The sequence below is a fragment of the Hyperoodon ampullatus genome (genome assembly GCF_949752795.1).
Source record: "Hyperoodon ampullatus genome assembly, chromosome: 3".
In the NCBI taxonomy this organism is placed as follows: Eukaryota; Metazoa; Chordata; class Mammalia; order Artiodactyla; family Ziphiidae; genus Hyperoodon; species Hyperoodon ampullatus.
The window spans coordinates 47,829,029-47,843,204 of NC_136916.1; the positions used below are offsets into that span (position 1 = coordinate 47,829,029).

General features: G+C 39.3%; 1 protein-coding gene across 5 annotated transcripts in view; it reads left to right on the forward strand.

Annotated features, from left to right (window-relative positions):
• The window catches only part of TCF12 (transcription factor 12), a gene marked incomplete at both ends in the record, with an annotated part of 385,872 nt that overhangs the window by 367,708 nt on the left and 3,988 nt on the right, over positions 1 to 14,176 (forward strand). For all 5 annotated transcript variants that reach the window (XM_079701343.1, XM_079701344.1, XM_079701345.1 and 2 more), the window contains 3 exons: positions 3,071 to 3,185; positions 4,245 to 4,407; positions 9,348 to 9,580. In XM_079701343.1, coding sequence (XP_079557469.1) covers positions 3,071 to 3,185; positions 4,245 to 4,407; positions 9,348 to 9,580 — 511 coding nt within the window. The remainder of the gene's footprint in view (positions 1 to 3,070; positions 3,186 to 4,244; positions 4,408 to 9,347; positions 9,581 to 14,176) is intronic.

The window sequence follows — 14,176 nt, forward strand, 5'->3', positions numbered from 1 at the left end:
GAAAAGCAAAATCCTTAAGATCTATTGTTTAGATAATGATCCTTTGTCTGCCAAGCCTTTCATCAGAAAAAAGGTGATAGAACATTTTTATTAGTTGAGATTCAGAAAAATCAAAGAATTATTTATACTCATGAAATAAAAGAATTTCACAGATGCATCATCACTTATCACTCAGATGAGTGAAATTCAGTTTGTTACTGTTCAACGGTATTATCTGACAGAGCTATAAAATAGGTTTCACAGGTACAATGTATAGTAAATAAACATATTTTTAAAAGTTTAAATTTTAGGGCTTCCCTGGTGGCACAGTGGTTAAGAATCTGCCTGCCAATGCAGGGGACACAGGTTCAAGCCCTGGCCCTGGAGGATCCCACATGCCGCGGAGCAACTAAGCCCGTGTGCCACAATTACTGAGCCTGAGCTCTAAAGCCCGCAGTCCACAACTACTGAGCCCACGTGCCACAACTACTGAAGCCTACGCGCCTAGAGCCTGTGCTCCACAGCAAGAGAAGCTACGACAATGAGAAGCCCGCGCACTGCAACAAAGAGTAGCCCCCACTCACCCCAACTAGAGAAAGCCCGCACACAGCAACGAAGACCCAACGCAGCCAATAAATAAATAAATAAATAAACAATTAAAAAAAAAAAAGTTTAAATTTTAAAAGGCTATTTATTTTTCATTTACTTGGTGTGATAGCTCAAAATACTAGATAAGAGCAAAATTGGCATATATTACCAAACATCGTGGGAAGTTTTAAGTCCACATTATAAACGCTGACATAAAAATCTTAGTTTTGGGGCTTCCCTGGTGGCTCAGTGGTTGAGAATCTGCCTGCTAATGCAGGGGACACGGGTTCGAGCCCTGGTCTGGGAGGATCCCACATGCCATGGAGCAACTAGGCCCGTGAGCCACAACTACTGAGCCTGCGCATCTGGAGCCTGTGCTCCACAAGAGAGGCCACGATAGTGAGAGGCCTGCGCACTGTGATGAAGAGTGACCCCCGCTTGCCACAACTAGAGAAAGCCCTCGCACAGAAACGAAGACCCAACACAGCAAAAATTAATTAATTAATTAATTAATTAACTCCTACCCCCAACATCTTCTTAAAAAAAAAAAAAAAAAACTTAGCTTTTACTTTAGCCTGCAGTGATTTCTTCAGCCAGTCAAAATTATTCTAGTACTATTTATCTTTAAAATAGGCCTAGACTCCTAAGGTCCCAAAGAATTTGTAACTATTTGTTGTATTTTACCCTATTTTTATAAAATGCAATTTTTGAACTGACCTTCCTCTCAGATCATTAGATCATTGAGTAGTTCATAGCTAGCAAGAAAGCAACCTATGTGTTATGAATAAACATGACCAGGATTCCCTAGAGATAGGATATCATAAACTATTTTTAAAATAATTTCCTCTCTCGGGCTTCCCTGGTGGCGCAGTGGTTGAGAGTCCGCCTGCCGATGCAGGGGACACGGGTTCGTGCCCCGGTCCGGGAATATCCCACATGCCGCGGAGCGTCTGGGCCCATGAGCCATGGCCGCTGAGCCTGCGCGTCCGGAGCCTATGCTCCGCAACGGGAGAGGCGACAACAGTGAGAGGCCCACGTACCACAAAAAAATAAAAAAATAAAAAATAATAATTTCCTCTCTGGAATGTAATTTTCATAGTCCACTTCTTCACTTGGTGTTAGATTTAGTTCTTCAGATTTTTCTCAAGATTTTTTACTGGGGGCGGGTTGCGGTTCAGGGCAGAAGTAAAGGTTAAGGGTCTAAGGGAAATTTTCCAAAGTGGTAATGGAATAGAAGGCTGTCTTGATTTCTGTGGTCCCTTCCCAGCTTTAAGATTTTATGATTCTAATGCATGATGAAATTATGTGGTTTAGAAAAAGGGTATGATCAATGCTTGATCATCCAAGGGAGTAGTGACACAGCTAATTCTCAGCAATGACTAATCCTCAAATAATTTAAAAAGTAGCTATGGAATACATTAAATGGGTTTTTCAAAACTGCATTAAAGATAAGAATAAAGGTAGAGGACAGACATTTCTTGAAAAGTTGGATGGAAGACCTGATATGTTCTAATCAGATCCCCTACCAATAGCCTGAAACTTTGCTTTGGTTTCTTTTGTTTGGCTCACAGGAAACCAAAGGATAAACTTGCATAGGGGTATTTATACCTCTTAGGGTAAAATCCATACAAAGTCATGAAAGATAAAAGCTATATTAATTACTCAAGAGGGATTCAAAGCATGGCATTTTACTGGGATTGAAGGATTTGTTGAAAAACAGTGGTTCTCATGTATAACTCCAGGCAATAAACCTATTTAATTAAAGGATTAATCTTCTAATTGCCACATCTGCTATTGTTCTAATAAAAAAAAATGGTTCATTTGTAACCAGTTTTTCTAAAAATACTGCAGTAGCTAAAAACACTTGGTAGTGTTTGCATGCCTTCTCAGTTCAGGTTAACTGTGACTTGTCTAAATCTGATTAAAACTGAGAATAAAAATATATGGCATTTTTGTTGCCTGGCAATGAAGAACTTTTAAGTTATTTTAATTTTGTATTGCTTTTGCTGCTCTTTTAAAATTTTTGAGGAGAAGCAATTAGAGGAAGAAAAAACAAGACACTGTGTGTAAGAAAAGGATATGCTAAAGTATAGATAAATAATTTTATTACTTGGAACAAAGCAGTATTTTGCTAAATGCAAATTCATGGATACTTTAACATTTTTAGGTAGAATATGGAATAGGTTTTCAGATTGATTGATACACAATAAAGGCTATAATATGTAGTGCTGTATGGATTATAGAGTGCTTTTTGTCTGTTAGCTCATTTGCTTCTCACAGCAACCCTCTGTGGGATATAAAATTTGAAAGCTGGGATTTTTAAAAATATTTTTATTCAGAAACAGTACCAGTGTCGAGTCTTTTACAATCCAAAAACCAGAAAAGTGGCATCCAAAAAATGTTGCTAAATTTAGATGAGTGATAACTGTTTTCTCTATTAAACCCAGAGAAAGAATTTGAACAATTACTGCACCATGAACTTCTTTTTTTTTTTTAACTTTAGGTTGGAACTCATCGAGAAGACTCTGTCAGTCTCAATGGCAATCATTCAGTCCTGTCTAGTACGGTCACTGCTTCAAGCACAGACTTGAACCATAAAACACAAGAAAATTATAGAGGTAACTGTATAGTTTGTTTACAGCAGCAGTACATACAGAGGTATCATTTTGGAGCACTGTCACCTTCTTCACAGTCAGATTGACATCTGTGAATCAAAAGTCATCTTAGGTGGTAGAATTCCAAATAGTAGTAGTACTACTGCGTGAATGTACAGGGTAGATATTTAGCATTCCAATTGGTCCATTTAGCTGGGCCAATTACAGATATTTATTGGTGGATGGAACCCTGTGCAAACCGTTGTTCAGTGTTTACTGGTCATCTTCTTACCAGCTCCTGCATCTGTCCTCTTTCTTTTTTTTTTTTTTGGCTGAACCATGTGGCATGCGGGATCTTAGTTCCCCGACCAGGGATTGAATCCGCATCCCCTTCAGTGGAAGTGCAGAGTCTTAACCACTGGACTGCCAGGGAAGTCCCTGTCCTGTCTCTTTCTAAATCACTTCCCTTCATGGCTGAGTTTTCATTGTCCCTAGAGGAATTGAGAAAGACATTTCTGGGTATGTTTAGAGCTCTGAATGATAGTAGCTGTTGTTTAGAAGATTATAATTTAATTGGAGAGACAGACAATTCTTATAAAAAGCAAACTGTTGTCAATGTTATAATAGACCTTATAAATAAGTACAAATATATAGGTGGTATTAAGACCACCAAGATAAAGTTTTCCCAGTTGTATTTAACCATGATGCCTGTTTTATTGTGTTTGTCCAGGAAAATGTTAAAGCTTATTTCATTTAACTTGACAGCATCTTAGAAGTTTTTAAAATGCATCATGTTTCTCCTACCTTGTTTGATTGTTAAATGTGCCTGAAATGAGCATTGGACTCACCATCAGGGAGAGGCTTGTTTTTTTTTAAATACAGGTGCTTTAAAAAGCACTTTTTTCTAAGGTTTGTGGATGTGCTCTTTCCAGCTCTGAATAGTTTACTTTTTTACATCTTCAGATTTCTATAGTAGCTCTATAACAACTAAGGATATTTACCATCAAGAAAGCTTTTTACTGTCTTAATTCTAATTCATAAATGAGTCTGGACATTTATTCTGTTTCTTTGCCTCTCTGTTAGGTGGCTTGCAAAGTCAGTCTGGAACTGTTGTTCCAACAGAAATCAAGACTGAAAACAAAGAGAAAGATGAAAACCTTCATGAACCTCCTTCATCAGATGACATGAAATCAGATGATGAATCCTCCCAAAAAGATATCAAAGTTTCATCTAGAGGCAGAACAAGGTATTTGTTAGCATCCAGGTATTAAATTTCACTCATTTGCCATGGGTGAAGATACTTGGAAAATTGAAGTGTGTCATGCATTTAAGTGTCAGCTATGTTCTACATACTGTGTTGTGACTTTTATGTGTTATCTCATTTAATCCTCATAGCATCCATAAAAGGGAGGCATATGAAGCTGACTCTAAGTTTATGTCTTCTATGTTTCCCACAATATTTTAGGGTCTACGTATAAAAAAGAATTACTTCTCTCCCCTCAATGCTTATAGTCTGTAAGACAGCTAGAGAACAAAATAGCTAAAACAAGTTAAATTGTACAAGTATAGGTATTTAGATATAACCCATCAGTAAATATTCAAATACATTATTTTAAGGCTAAGTATATGGTAAGACTCTTGTATGATTTAAACCAGGGTCTGGCAAACTATGGCCCATGGGCCAAATCTAGTTCATTGCCTGTTTTTATAAATAAAGTTTTATTGGAACACCACTACACACCATTCATTTACATATTGTCTGTGGCTGCTCTCACAGTGCAGTGGCAGATTTGAGTAGTTGCAACATAGGTCGGATGACCCACAAAGCCGAAAATATTTCCTTTCTGGCTCTTTATAGAAGATATTTGCAACTTAAGTTTTAAACAATAATTTGAAAAGAGTATGGAAAAGGAAGTATTCCACATGCGTTGATGTTGTCGGGGAAGGTTTTCTAGAAACTGGACTTGACTTTGCTTTGAAATATGGATATTGACACATAATACATTAGTTTCAAATTATTTCCAGATTCTTCCATCAGATTTTTCTTCTAGTTCTACATTAAAAGTAGGTACTTTGATATATCCGTGGTACATCCTGTTTCTTGGTATATATCCATTTATCAGTAGTATGTATATATCACATATATTTATATTTAAAACATTGTTCTTTGTATTAAATTATGGTACAAAGGAAATTACAAACTAAAAGAACCAGGATAGTCCTTTCTGTCAGTCCCATACTTAAAAGTTGTCCTTTTGGGCTTCCCTGGTGGCGCAGTGGTTGGGAGTCTGCCTGCCGATGCAGGGGACGCGGGTTCGTGCCCTGGTCTGGGAAGATCCCACATGCCGCGGAGCGGCTGGGCCCGTGAGCCATGGCCGCTGAGCCTGTGCGTCCGGAGCCTGTGCTCCGCAACGGGAGAGGCCACAGCAGTGAGAGGCCCGCATATCGCAAAAAAAAAAAAAGTTGTCCTTTTGCATTTGACATTCTCACTATTTTCAGTAGTTGACATTTCTCTTGAGGAAAATTAAATCTTAAGGTCCTAATACTATCATTTTAATATGCATTGTACTCAGTTGTGCAAGGGCATGAAGAAATAAAAATTGAGTCAGGGAATTCAGAGTCCACTCCTTTGAGGAATCTTAATTCTTTCATAGTTTCATTATTCAAATAGAACTTAAAGGGAAATAATTTGCATCTTTCCTCATCATTCATCCTTTCATTATATAGGTCAGCAAACTTTGTGTGTAAAGGGCCAGATAGTAAATATTTTAGTCTTTGTGGGTCATACAGTCTCTGTTGCAACTGTTGAACATTGCCATTGTATCATGAAAGCAGCCAAAGACAGTACATAAACAGGTGGGTGTGGCTCTTCCAATAAAATTTTATTTACAAAAACAGGTAGCTGGCTTATGGGCCAGTTTGCTGAGCACTGTTATAGGTCATCAGAAATTGAGAAGGCAGTATAATGGGTTAATAATAACAATACTTAGTAGTTAATAATAGTAAATTTAAAACACAGCCTTTGGACAAAATAAGGCTAACCTGGGTTTGAATCATGGCTTCATCACATTTTGCCAAGTAACCTTGGCAAGTTATTAAGCTCTCTGAGGTTTGGTTCTATCTTAACAGGAGACTTTCTGTTTAGGATTCTTGTGGGAATAAACTGAAAATTATGCATATAAAGCCCTTTTCACAATGTCTCACATGCAGTCAACATCAGTAAAGGTACTGTGGTAACTTATGATGATAATAATTTTAGATATGTGCTCTTGATTTCTTCCATGAAGCAGTAACCTGGATTCTTGTCGCTACCTTGCCACTCATTAGCCTTGTAATCCTAGGGAGGTCACTGATCTTACAGTGGTTCTCAACCCTGCTGCACAGACTCCTGAAACATTTTAGAAATACAGGTGCCTGGACCCTGAACCCGAGCTCACTGTATCAGCATCTCTGGCAGTGAGACCTTTGAAAGCTATATTTTATAAGTGCTCCAGAAGATTCTAGTGAGTGGCCTCCTTTGGAAACCTTTGGGCTAGATGATCTGTAAAGGTTTCTTTGAAGTCAAAGAGCTAGTGATTCTCTATTATCAAAAGAATACTTTTATGAAATTCTTGACAGTTTGCTAGTAAGTTGTCCACTTGTTCTTTTTTTTTTTTTTTTAAGATTTATTATTTATTTATTTAATTTATTTTTGGCTTCATCCTGTCTTAGTTGAGACATGCGGGATCTTTTGTTGCAGCGCACAGGCATCTCTCTACTCGTGGTGTGCGGGTTTTCTCTCTCTAGTTTTGGTAAGAGCAGGCTTCAGGGCGTGTGGGCTCTGTAGTTGTGGCGTGCGGGCTTAGTTGCCCTGTGGCATGTGGGAATCTTAGTTCCCTGACCAGGGATCGAACCCGCATCCCTTGCATTGTAAGGCGGATTCTTTACCACTGGACCACCAGGGAAGTCCCTCTACTTGTTCTTTATTAGAGTACTCAAGGTATTAGAGGTGAAGCACCAATTCTTTGTGCACATTTTTTCCAGGTTCTAAGAGGCCCTGCTCAGTAATTTATTTCTGAAATATACATAGAATTTTCTAGAAGTTATTCCAAAGCATTTTTCTCAAATATTCTTTTCTGATTAATTAGTCTGTTTTCATTACAGAAATTTGAAAATTACAGAAAAGCACACACAAAAATCACAAGAAACTCCACTACCCAGAATTAACTACAGTTTACTTTTCAAGGAATATCTTTTTCCATAAATACAGTTTAAATTGGAGATAAACTGGATAAAAGTTTTATAATTTCAACTTTTTTAATTTAACAGTTTTTGTTTTGGGGTTTTTTTTTTTTGCGGTACGCAGGCCTCTCACTGTTGTGGCCTCTCCCGTTGGGGAGCACAGGCTCTGGACGCGCAGGTTCAGTGGCCATGGCTCATGGGCCCAGCTGCTCCGCGGCATATGGGATCCTCCCGGACCGGGGCACGAACCCGTGTCCCCTGCATCGGCAGGCGGACTCTCAACCACTGCGCCACCAGGGAAGCCCTTAACAGTGTATTTTTAACCTTTTCATCTATCTGTGTTTTCTCCAACATGTTTTTTTCTTGTTGTTTTTGTTTTTAGGCAGCTTTATTGAGGTTTAATTCAAATCTAATAAAATACACCAATTTTAAGTGTACAGTTTTGGTCCTTTGACACATGTATACAGTTATATACATTAATAATGTAGAATATTTCTGCCACCCTAAAAAGTTTCCTCATGCCAATTTGTAACCAGTCCTCTTCTCCCATCTTCTGGCAAACGTTGATCTGCTTTCTTTTACCATACTTTTGTCTTTTCTAGAAGTTCTGTAAATGGAATCATACAATATGTAGTCTTTTGTGTTTGGCATCTTTTACCTAGCATAATCTACAGCTTGATTTTTAGAGGGTACATAGTAGACCATTATCTGGATGTACTGTGATTTATTTAACCCATCTCCTAATATTGGACTCCCATTTGTTCTGAAGTAAATAATTCTGTGATCAACTTCTTTACCTAAATTTCTGTGAACATCTCTAATTATATCCTTTGGATGAATTTCTAAAGTTGGAATTGCTGATCAAGAGATAATGAACATTTTAAGGCTTTGGATTCATTTTGCCAATTTGTCCTTCAAAAAAATTGTTCCAGTTCACCCATGTTTTAAAATCATCACCACTGATGATATTTCTTCCAGAACAAAAAGTATAGTCATTTTCTGAGATACTTCTCTCATTCCATATCTTAAGCTTTTCTTCCTCCTCCTCACCAGGGGACTGCCAGAATATATTTAAGAACATAAGTAAACTGTAATACATTACTATAATAGTACAGTGTTTCTCAAACCTTAATGTACATATGAATCTTGTTAAAATGCAGCTTCTGAGTCAGTACATTTGTAGCGGAACCTGAGATTCTGTTTCTGACGGTAATGTAACACTGTTTTTACAGTAATGTGAAAAGTAAAGTTTTTAAGCAGTAATGCTGATGCTGCTAATCGCATCTGGAAAAGCAGGGTGCTATAATATGTGGTCATTCAAATTACGTTTATGAGGAGTTTCACTAGTAGTGTGGAGAAGTCTTTATGCTGTAATGTGCAATGAAAATGCATTTAGAAATGTATGTGGGGGACTTCCCTGGTGGCGCAGTGGTTAAGAATCCGCCTGCCAATGCAGGGGACATGGGTTCAAGCCCTGGTCCGGGAAGATCCCACATGCAGCAGAGCAGCTAAGCCCGTGGGCTACAACTACTGAGCCTGCACTCTAGAGCCCACGAGCCACAACTACTGAGCCCATGTGCCACAACTACTGAAGCCCACACACCCAGAGCCCATGCTCCACAACAAGAGAAGCCACGACAATGAAGAGCCCGCACACCGCAACAAAGAGTAGCCCCCACTTGCTGCAACTAGAGAAAGCCCGCGCGCAGCAATGAAGACCCAACGCAGCCAAAAATAAATAAATAATTTTTTTTTAATGTATGTGGTATAATTTCAGCTATATAACTATATATTTGCATTGAGGAAGGACTGGAAAGAAATATAAAATAATGTTAAGTGTAACTATTACTACCATTTGGTAAAATTTATAGGTCATTTTTATTTTTATAATTTTTAATTTTGTACAATAAGCATATCTTACTTTACAGTGAACCTAATAGACATTGTTGTTACTTTGCCTTCCAGCAGTACTAATGAAGATGAGGATTTGAACCCAGAACAGAAGATAGAAAGGGAGAAGGAAAGGCGGATGGCCAACAATGCCAGAGAACGCTTGCGTGTGCGGGATATTAATGAGGCATTCAAAGAGCTTGGTCGAATGTGTCAGCTTCATTTAAAGAGTGAAAAACCCCAGACAAAACTCCTTATTCTTCATCAGGCCGTGGCAGTCATCCTCAGTCTAGAACAGCAAGTCAGAGGTAAGTAGGTTCAGCAGAGATATGTAACTGTTCTGCTTCCAGTGAGTAAACATTTCTGTGTCCGCTCACTTTTCTGCTTGGGCAGGTTGTAGGTGCTCCTAGTACTTCTGCCACTGCATCATCCATATCAGGTTTTCTCTATAATTCTCTCACCTCTGTCTCATTATATAGGTCAATATCTGTAGGCTCAGTGCTTCCCAGAAACCAGTAGAGAGTAACCCTATGAAACAATGCAGTGAACAGCCAGCCTCCTACTCAGCATTAGTGCTTTGTGCCTCTTGTTGACTCTGGTCTCCCACGCTCTTGAATTTCCCTGCCTACACCTGTCCTCCAACCTGCTCCTTCCTGTCTTCCCTGCTTCTCTGTAGTCAGTTTCTTGCCTGCTTTACTCGGGGCATCTGTGAGGCCCTGATGGTTAATAGGATGCCTGGTCATGGCCCCTACTGGCTTTGACCGCTATGGATGTCCTTTATACCCATGTCAGTAAGGTGTCAGAGTTTCTTCGTTGATTCCTGATTAGGAATGCCATGAGGTTCTTGGGTGAATATGCACTGGCATGCCTGTGTGTCCCTAAGGACAAAAGTGTGGTTCATACAGACTTACCACTACTGACTCAGACAGCTCTCCCAACTGTTTTATTTTGATGTAATCTTTTTTTTTTTTTTGGGCCACACAGTGCAGGTTGTGAGATCTCAGTTCCCCAACCAGCGATTGAACCTGGGCCATGGCAGTGAAAGCCCACAACCCTAACCATTAGGCCGCCAGGGAACTCCCTTGATGGAACCTTGAAGAAGCTTTTAAACTTCATTCTTTGAACAAAGTGTTTATTGTACACCTCCTCTGTCCCAGCCAGCTATATTCTAGACCCTGGGTTATCAATTAATACAAGCTTCCAGCCCTTGAGAGGTTCTATCATCAAGCTTGCTTTTTTGAATATACTTATGTATCTTCTTATTCAAAGTTACGAATGCCTCATCCTAAGCCTTTTTGCAAAGAATTTATAGATGTGGCCTTTGACTCCAGACCCCATCTCTAACCTCCCTTCATTGAGAGCAACTTTGTCTTCCTTATTTATTGGGTATTTATATAATATTTTATTTAGGACTTCCCTGGTGGCGCAGTGGTTCAGAGTCTGCCTGCCGATGCAGGGGACACAGGTTCGTGTCCCGGTCCGGGAAGATCCCACATGCTGCGGAGCGGCTGGGCCCGTGAGCCATGGCCGCTGAGCCTGCGCGTCCGGAGCCTGTCCTCTGCAACGGGAGAGGCCACAACAGTGAGAGGCTCGCATACCGCAAAAAAAGGGGGGGGGATAATATTTTACTTAAAGAAAGTTGGAAAAGAAAAATGAGTAGGAGTGGACAGGTGCTTGACAGCTACGACAAGGACCCTCAGCACTGATCATAGAAAGAATACTCTTTCTAAGGAAACCAGAGTTAGAGAACTTGAACACATTTTCAGAAAAACATAACACTAGTAATTAATTCATCTATTCATTTCCCTCCAGTGTTTTTAATGAATAAAAATGATGAATAGATAAAACACTTACCACTAAAACCAGATACTGCTCCTGTTGTCTTAAGGCCTTTGAAGTACCTGTAAAGCGTAAATGATAATGAAACCTGATCAAGAAGTTACAGACTTGGGACTTCCCTGGCAGTCCAGTGGTTAAGACTCGGCACTTCCACTGCAGGGGGCACAGGTTCGATCCCTGGTCAGGGACCTAAAATCCTGCATGCCGTGTGGCGTGGGCAAAAAATTTTTTTAATAATAATGAAATATATTTTTAGAAAAAGAAGTTATAGACTCCCTTGTGATATTCATAAAGACAGTCTGATAGTTGCCACTCATCTGTGGCAGGAGCATTTGTCCCTTGAGCTTTCACTATCTCTTGTCACTTTACCAAATGTTTTTGTTCAATTATGTCTGACATTCAGTGGTCCAAGTATATTCATCCTCCTCCTCAGCAGCCCGATATATTTTCTACCCTAACACTACCCAGCCTTTTGTTGTCAAGACTGTTGCCTCCATCAGCACTGTGAAAGTTTTACTGTCGGGACAACAGTGGTGCCAGAACTTATTCTTGTACAGCACCTTTCCTTCCCACAGTTCATTAGAGCTAGAATAAAGTCATTTGTGTTCTTAAAAATCTTTTTTTTAAGATCAGAGGTACCTACTCTCAGATCCAAGCCATCAAAAATGAGAAATACCTCTGTTTGAAAAAAAGTTATAAACTCCATCATGCCTGGGTGGATCTTTTTCATTCATTTGTAAGATTTCACCTTGTCATGATTCCATGCAAGCACCTAGAATAGAAAAGCTGAGTCTGAAAGAGGATCTAACATCTAGGCTTATTCAGCTGCCTACTAACTTTCTGGTAATTGTTATGGGTACTGACTTTTTCACGCTATTCTGGAAAGCTCTATATAAGGAGCCATTGACTGATTAGAATGAACAAAACTTAAATACACTGAACTGTAACTTCATTAGGGACTGCTTTAATATTCATAAAAGTCTGCCTTCTTCCCACCCTCAAACTCTGGGCTTCAAAGCCCAGAACCTTTATTTTACAGCTTAATGTAAAAGCCGTGGGATCCATGTAAGACTCCTTGAAAGGCTGGCTATCTAACAGAGTTTTGAACCCTTCGTGTAGCCCATAATACCTGTGCCTTGTCTATAGAAGCACCTTCAGAGTTTGGTGTAACTGCTCTCCTTCCCTGCACTTGATCACCAGTAGTTTTGAGTTATTTTGGTAACCTGTCCACCTTTGAAAGCCTCTTCATCCCCGCAGGGGCCCTACGCAGCAGCCCCTGGGCCCAACAATTTCTATAAAGACATACATTTTGTTTACATGACCTACTTTGGACACCCTCTGGGCTCTCTGGCCACCCCCTTTGGTTTGGGGTAGTGTTCCAAGACCATGTCTAGCTGTCCACAACGTGTCATCCCTAGACAAGTGGATATACCAGGAGGGCAACCAGACCTGGGTCTAGCAGTGAATCCTTGAGAAAAGCAAGAAGTGGCTTCCCTTCCAAGCCTCAGATTTTGCCAGAGCATTTTTGTGCCTTGGTGCTCCACATATCAAATCCCATATGGCCTCTGTCATTGCCAATTTAAGCCTTTCTATTATCGTAACTATAATTTTACCATTACAATTTTACTAATCCTCAGCAGATTTCACATATTATCTTCAAGTTTGTCTTCTCAGCTTTACTGAAGATTAAATTAGTGGTCAAACACTTCCTCCTCAAACTCTTTCACAGGTCAATTCGATAAACGCATTACTCTTCTGGTGATAATTTAGGGACAATAGAACTATTAGGATTTTAGTTTACTGGTCTCTTAGTTAATTCGAAGATAAATAAGCTAGGACAGCAGTTCTCAAATCTGGCTGGTCTCAGAATCACCTGAGGCTTTTCCTTTTCCCAAACAAATTTCCAGACCCTACCCTCAGTACATTTAATTCAGTTGTGATGAGATGGTCAAACATAGTATTCTTAGCATACTCATTGATAATACACCACTCCTTCCTAAATCTCCACTGAAATGAATAAAAATGGCATTAACCCACAAGGATAGAGGGGAGAGAAGAAAATAACAAGTGAGCAAAAGTAGATGGAGAAGTGGTAACTGACTTACTTAGACAGAAGAAATTAAATGGAACAGAGAGGAATACCAGCAAGAAGCAGAACATTTTGCCTTACAGGGCCCCTATCCCCTGAAAGCCTCTGGACTTTGGAGGTACTAATTATTGGAAAAAGCAGAAGTCAGGCATCAGACCTGAAAACAGAAAGATTCATTGGACGTTTGCTATGGAAAGTTGGATCCCTAAGTCTCCTCTGTACTTCATATTGCTTCTGCCCTCTTTTCCCTTCCACCATAGAAGCCAGGAGGATTATTTTTAGCAAAAAGTGAAATCTGAAAGGCTGCAAATCTGAAACACCAAGAGGAGCGGAGAATGAGTGAAGTATGAAGCTGAACAGTGAGACCTGCAGCCCTGTGTCCTGCTTTACTTTCCTAATGCTGGCAACAAAGTATATTAATTCTATCCTCAAGGAAATGGGATCATTCTTTTCTAAAGAAATTAAAATACTCTAGAGAAAAGACCTCCAGATTTAGGAATTCCTGAGTAATAATTTCTCACTTTTGGATTACCATAGAGTAATAAAGCCCACCAGTTGATGTCTTACTTCTAATATTAAAGGACAGCCAAAGATTTAAGAAAAACCACCATGAAAAAGAGAAATTGAGATCAAACCAAACAAAAAAGAAAGAAGAAAACAGACATGCAAAAAGCATTGGGAAACTTTTTATTTTTAATTAATATCTTCTAATAAGAGAAAATATATGCATAAAAGAGAAAGAAGCTATGAAAAAGAAATTCAGATGATATGATAGCAGAAAAAATATAGTAGAGGTTAGCTGATAAAGCTGAGAAAAATCTCCTAGAAAGAGATGAAAAATAGGAGAGAAGAACTAATAAAATTAGGGGGGATCAATCTAGAATTCCAACATCTGACCAATAGGATTAGTAGAGTAAGAGCAGAAGAGAGCAAAGGGGATTATCATGGCAGTAATACAGGAAATTTACCAGTACTA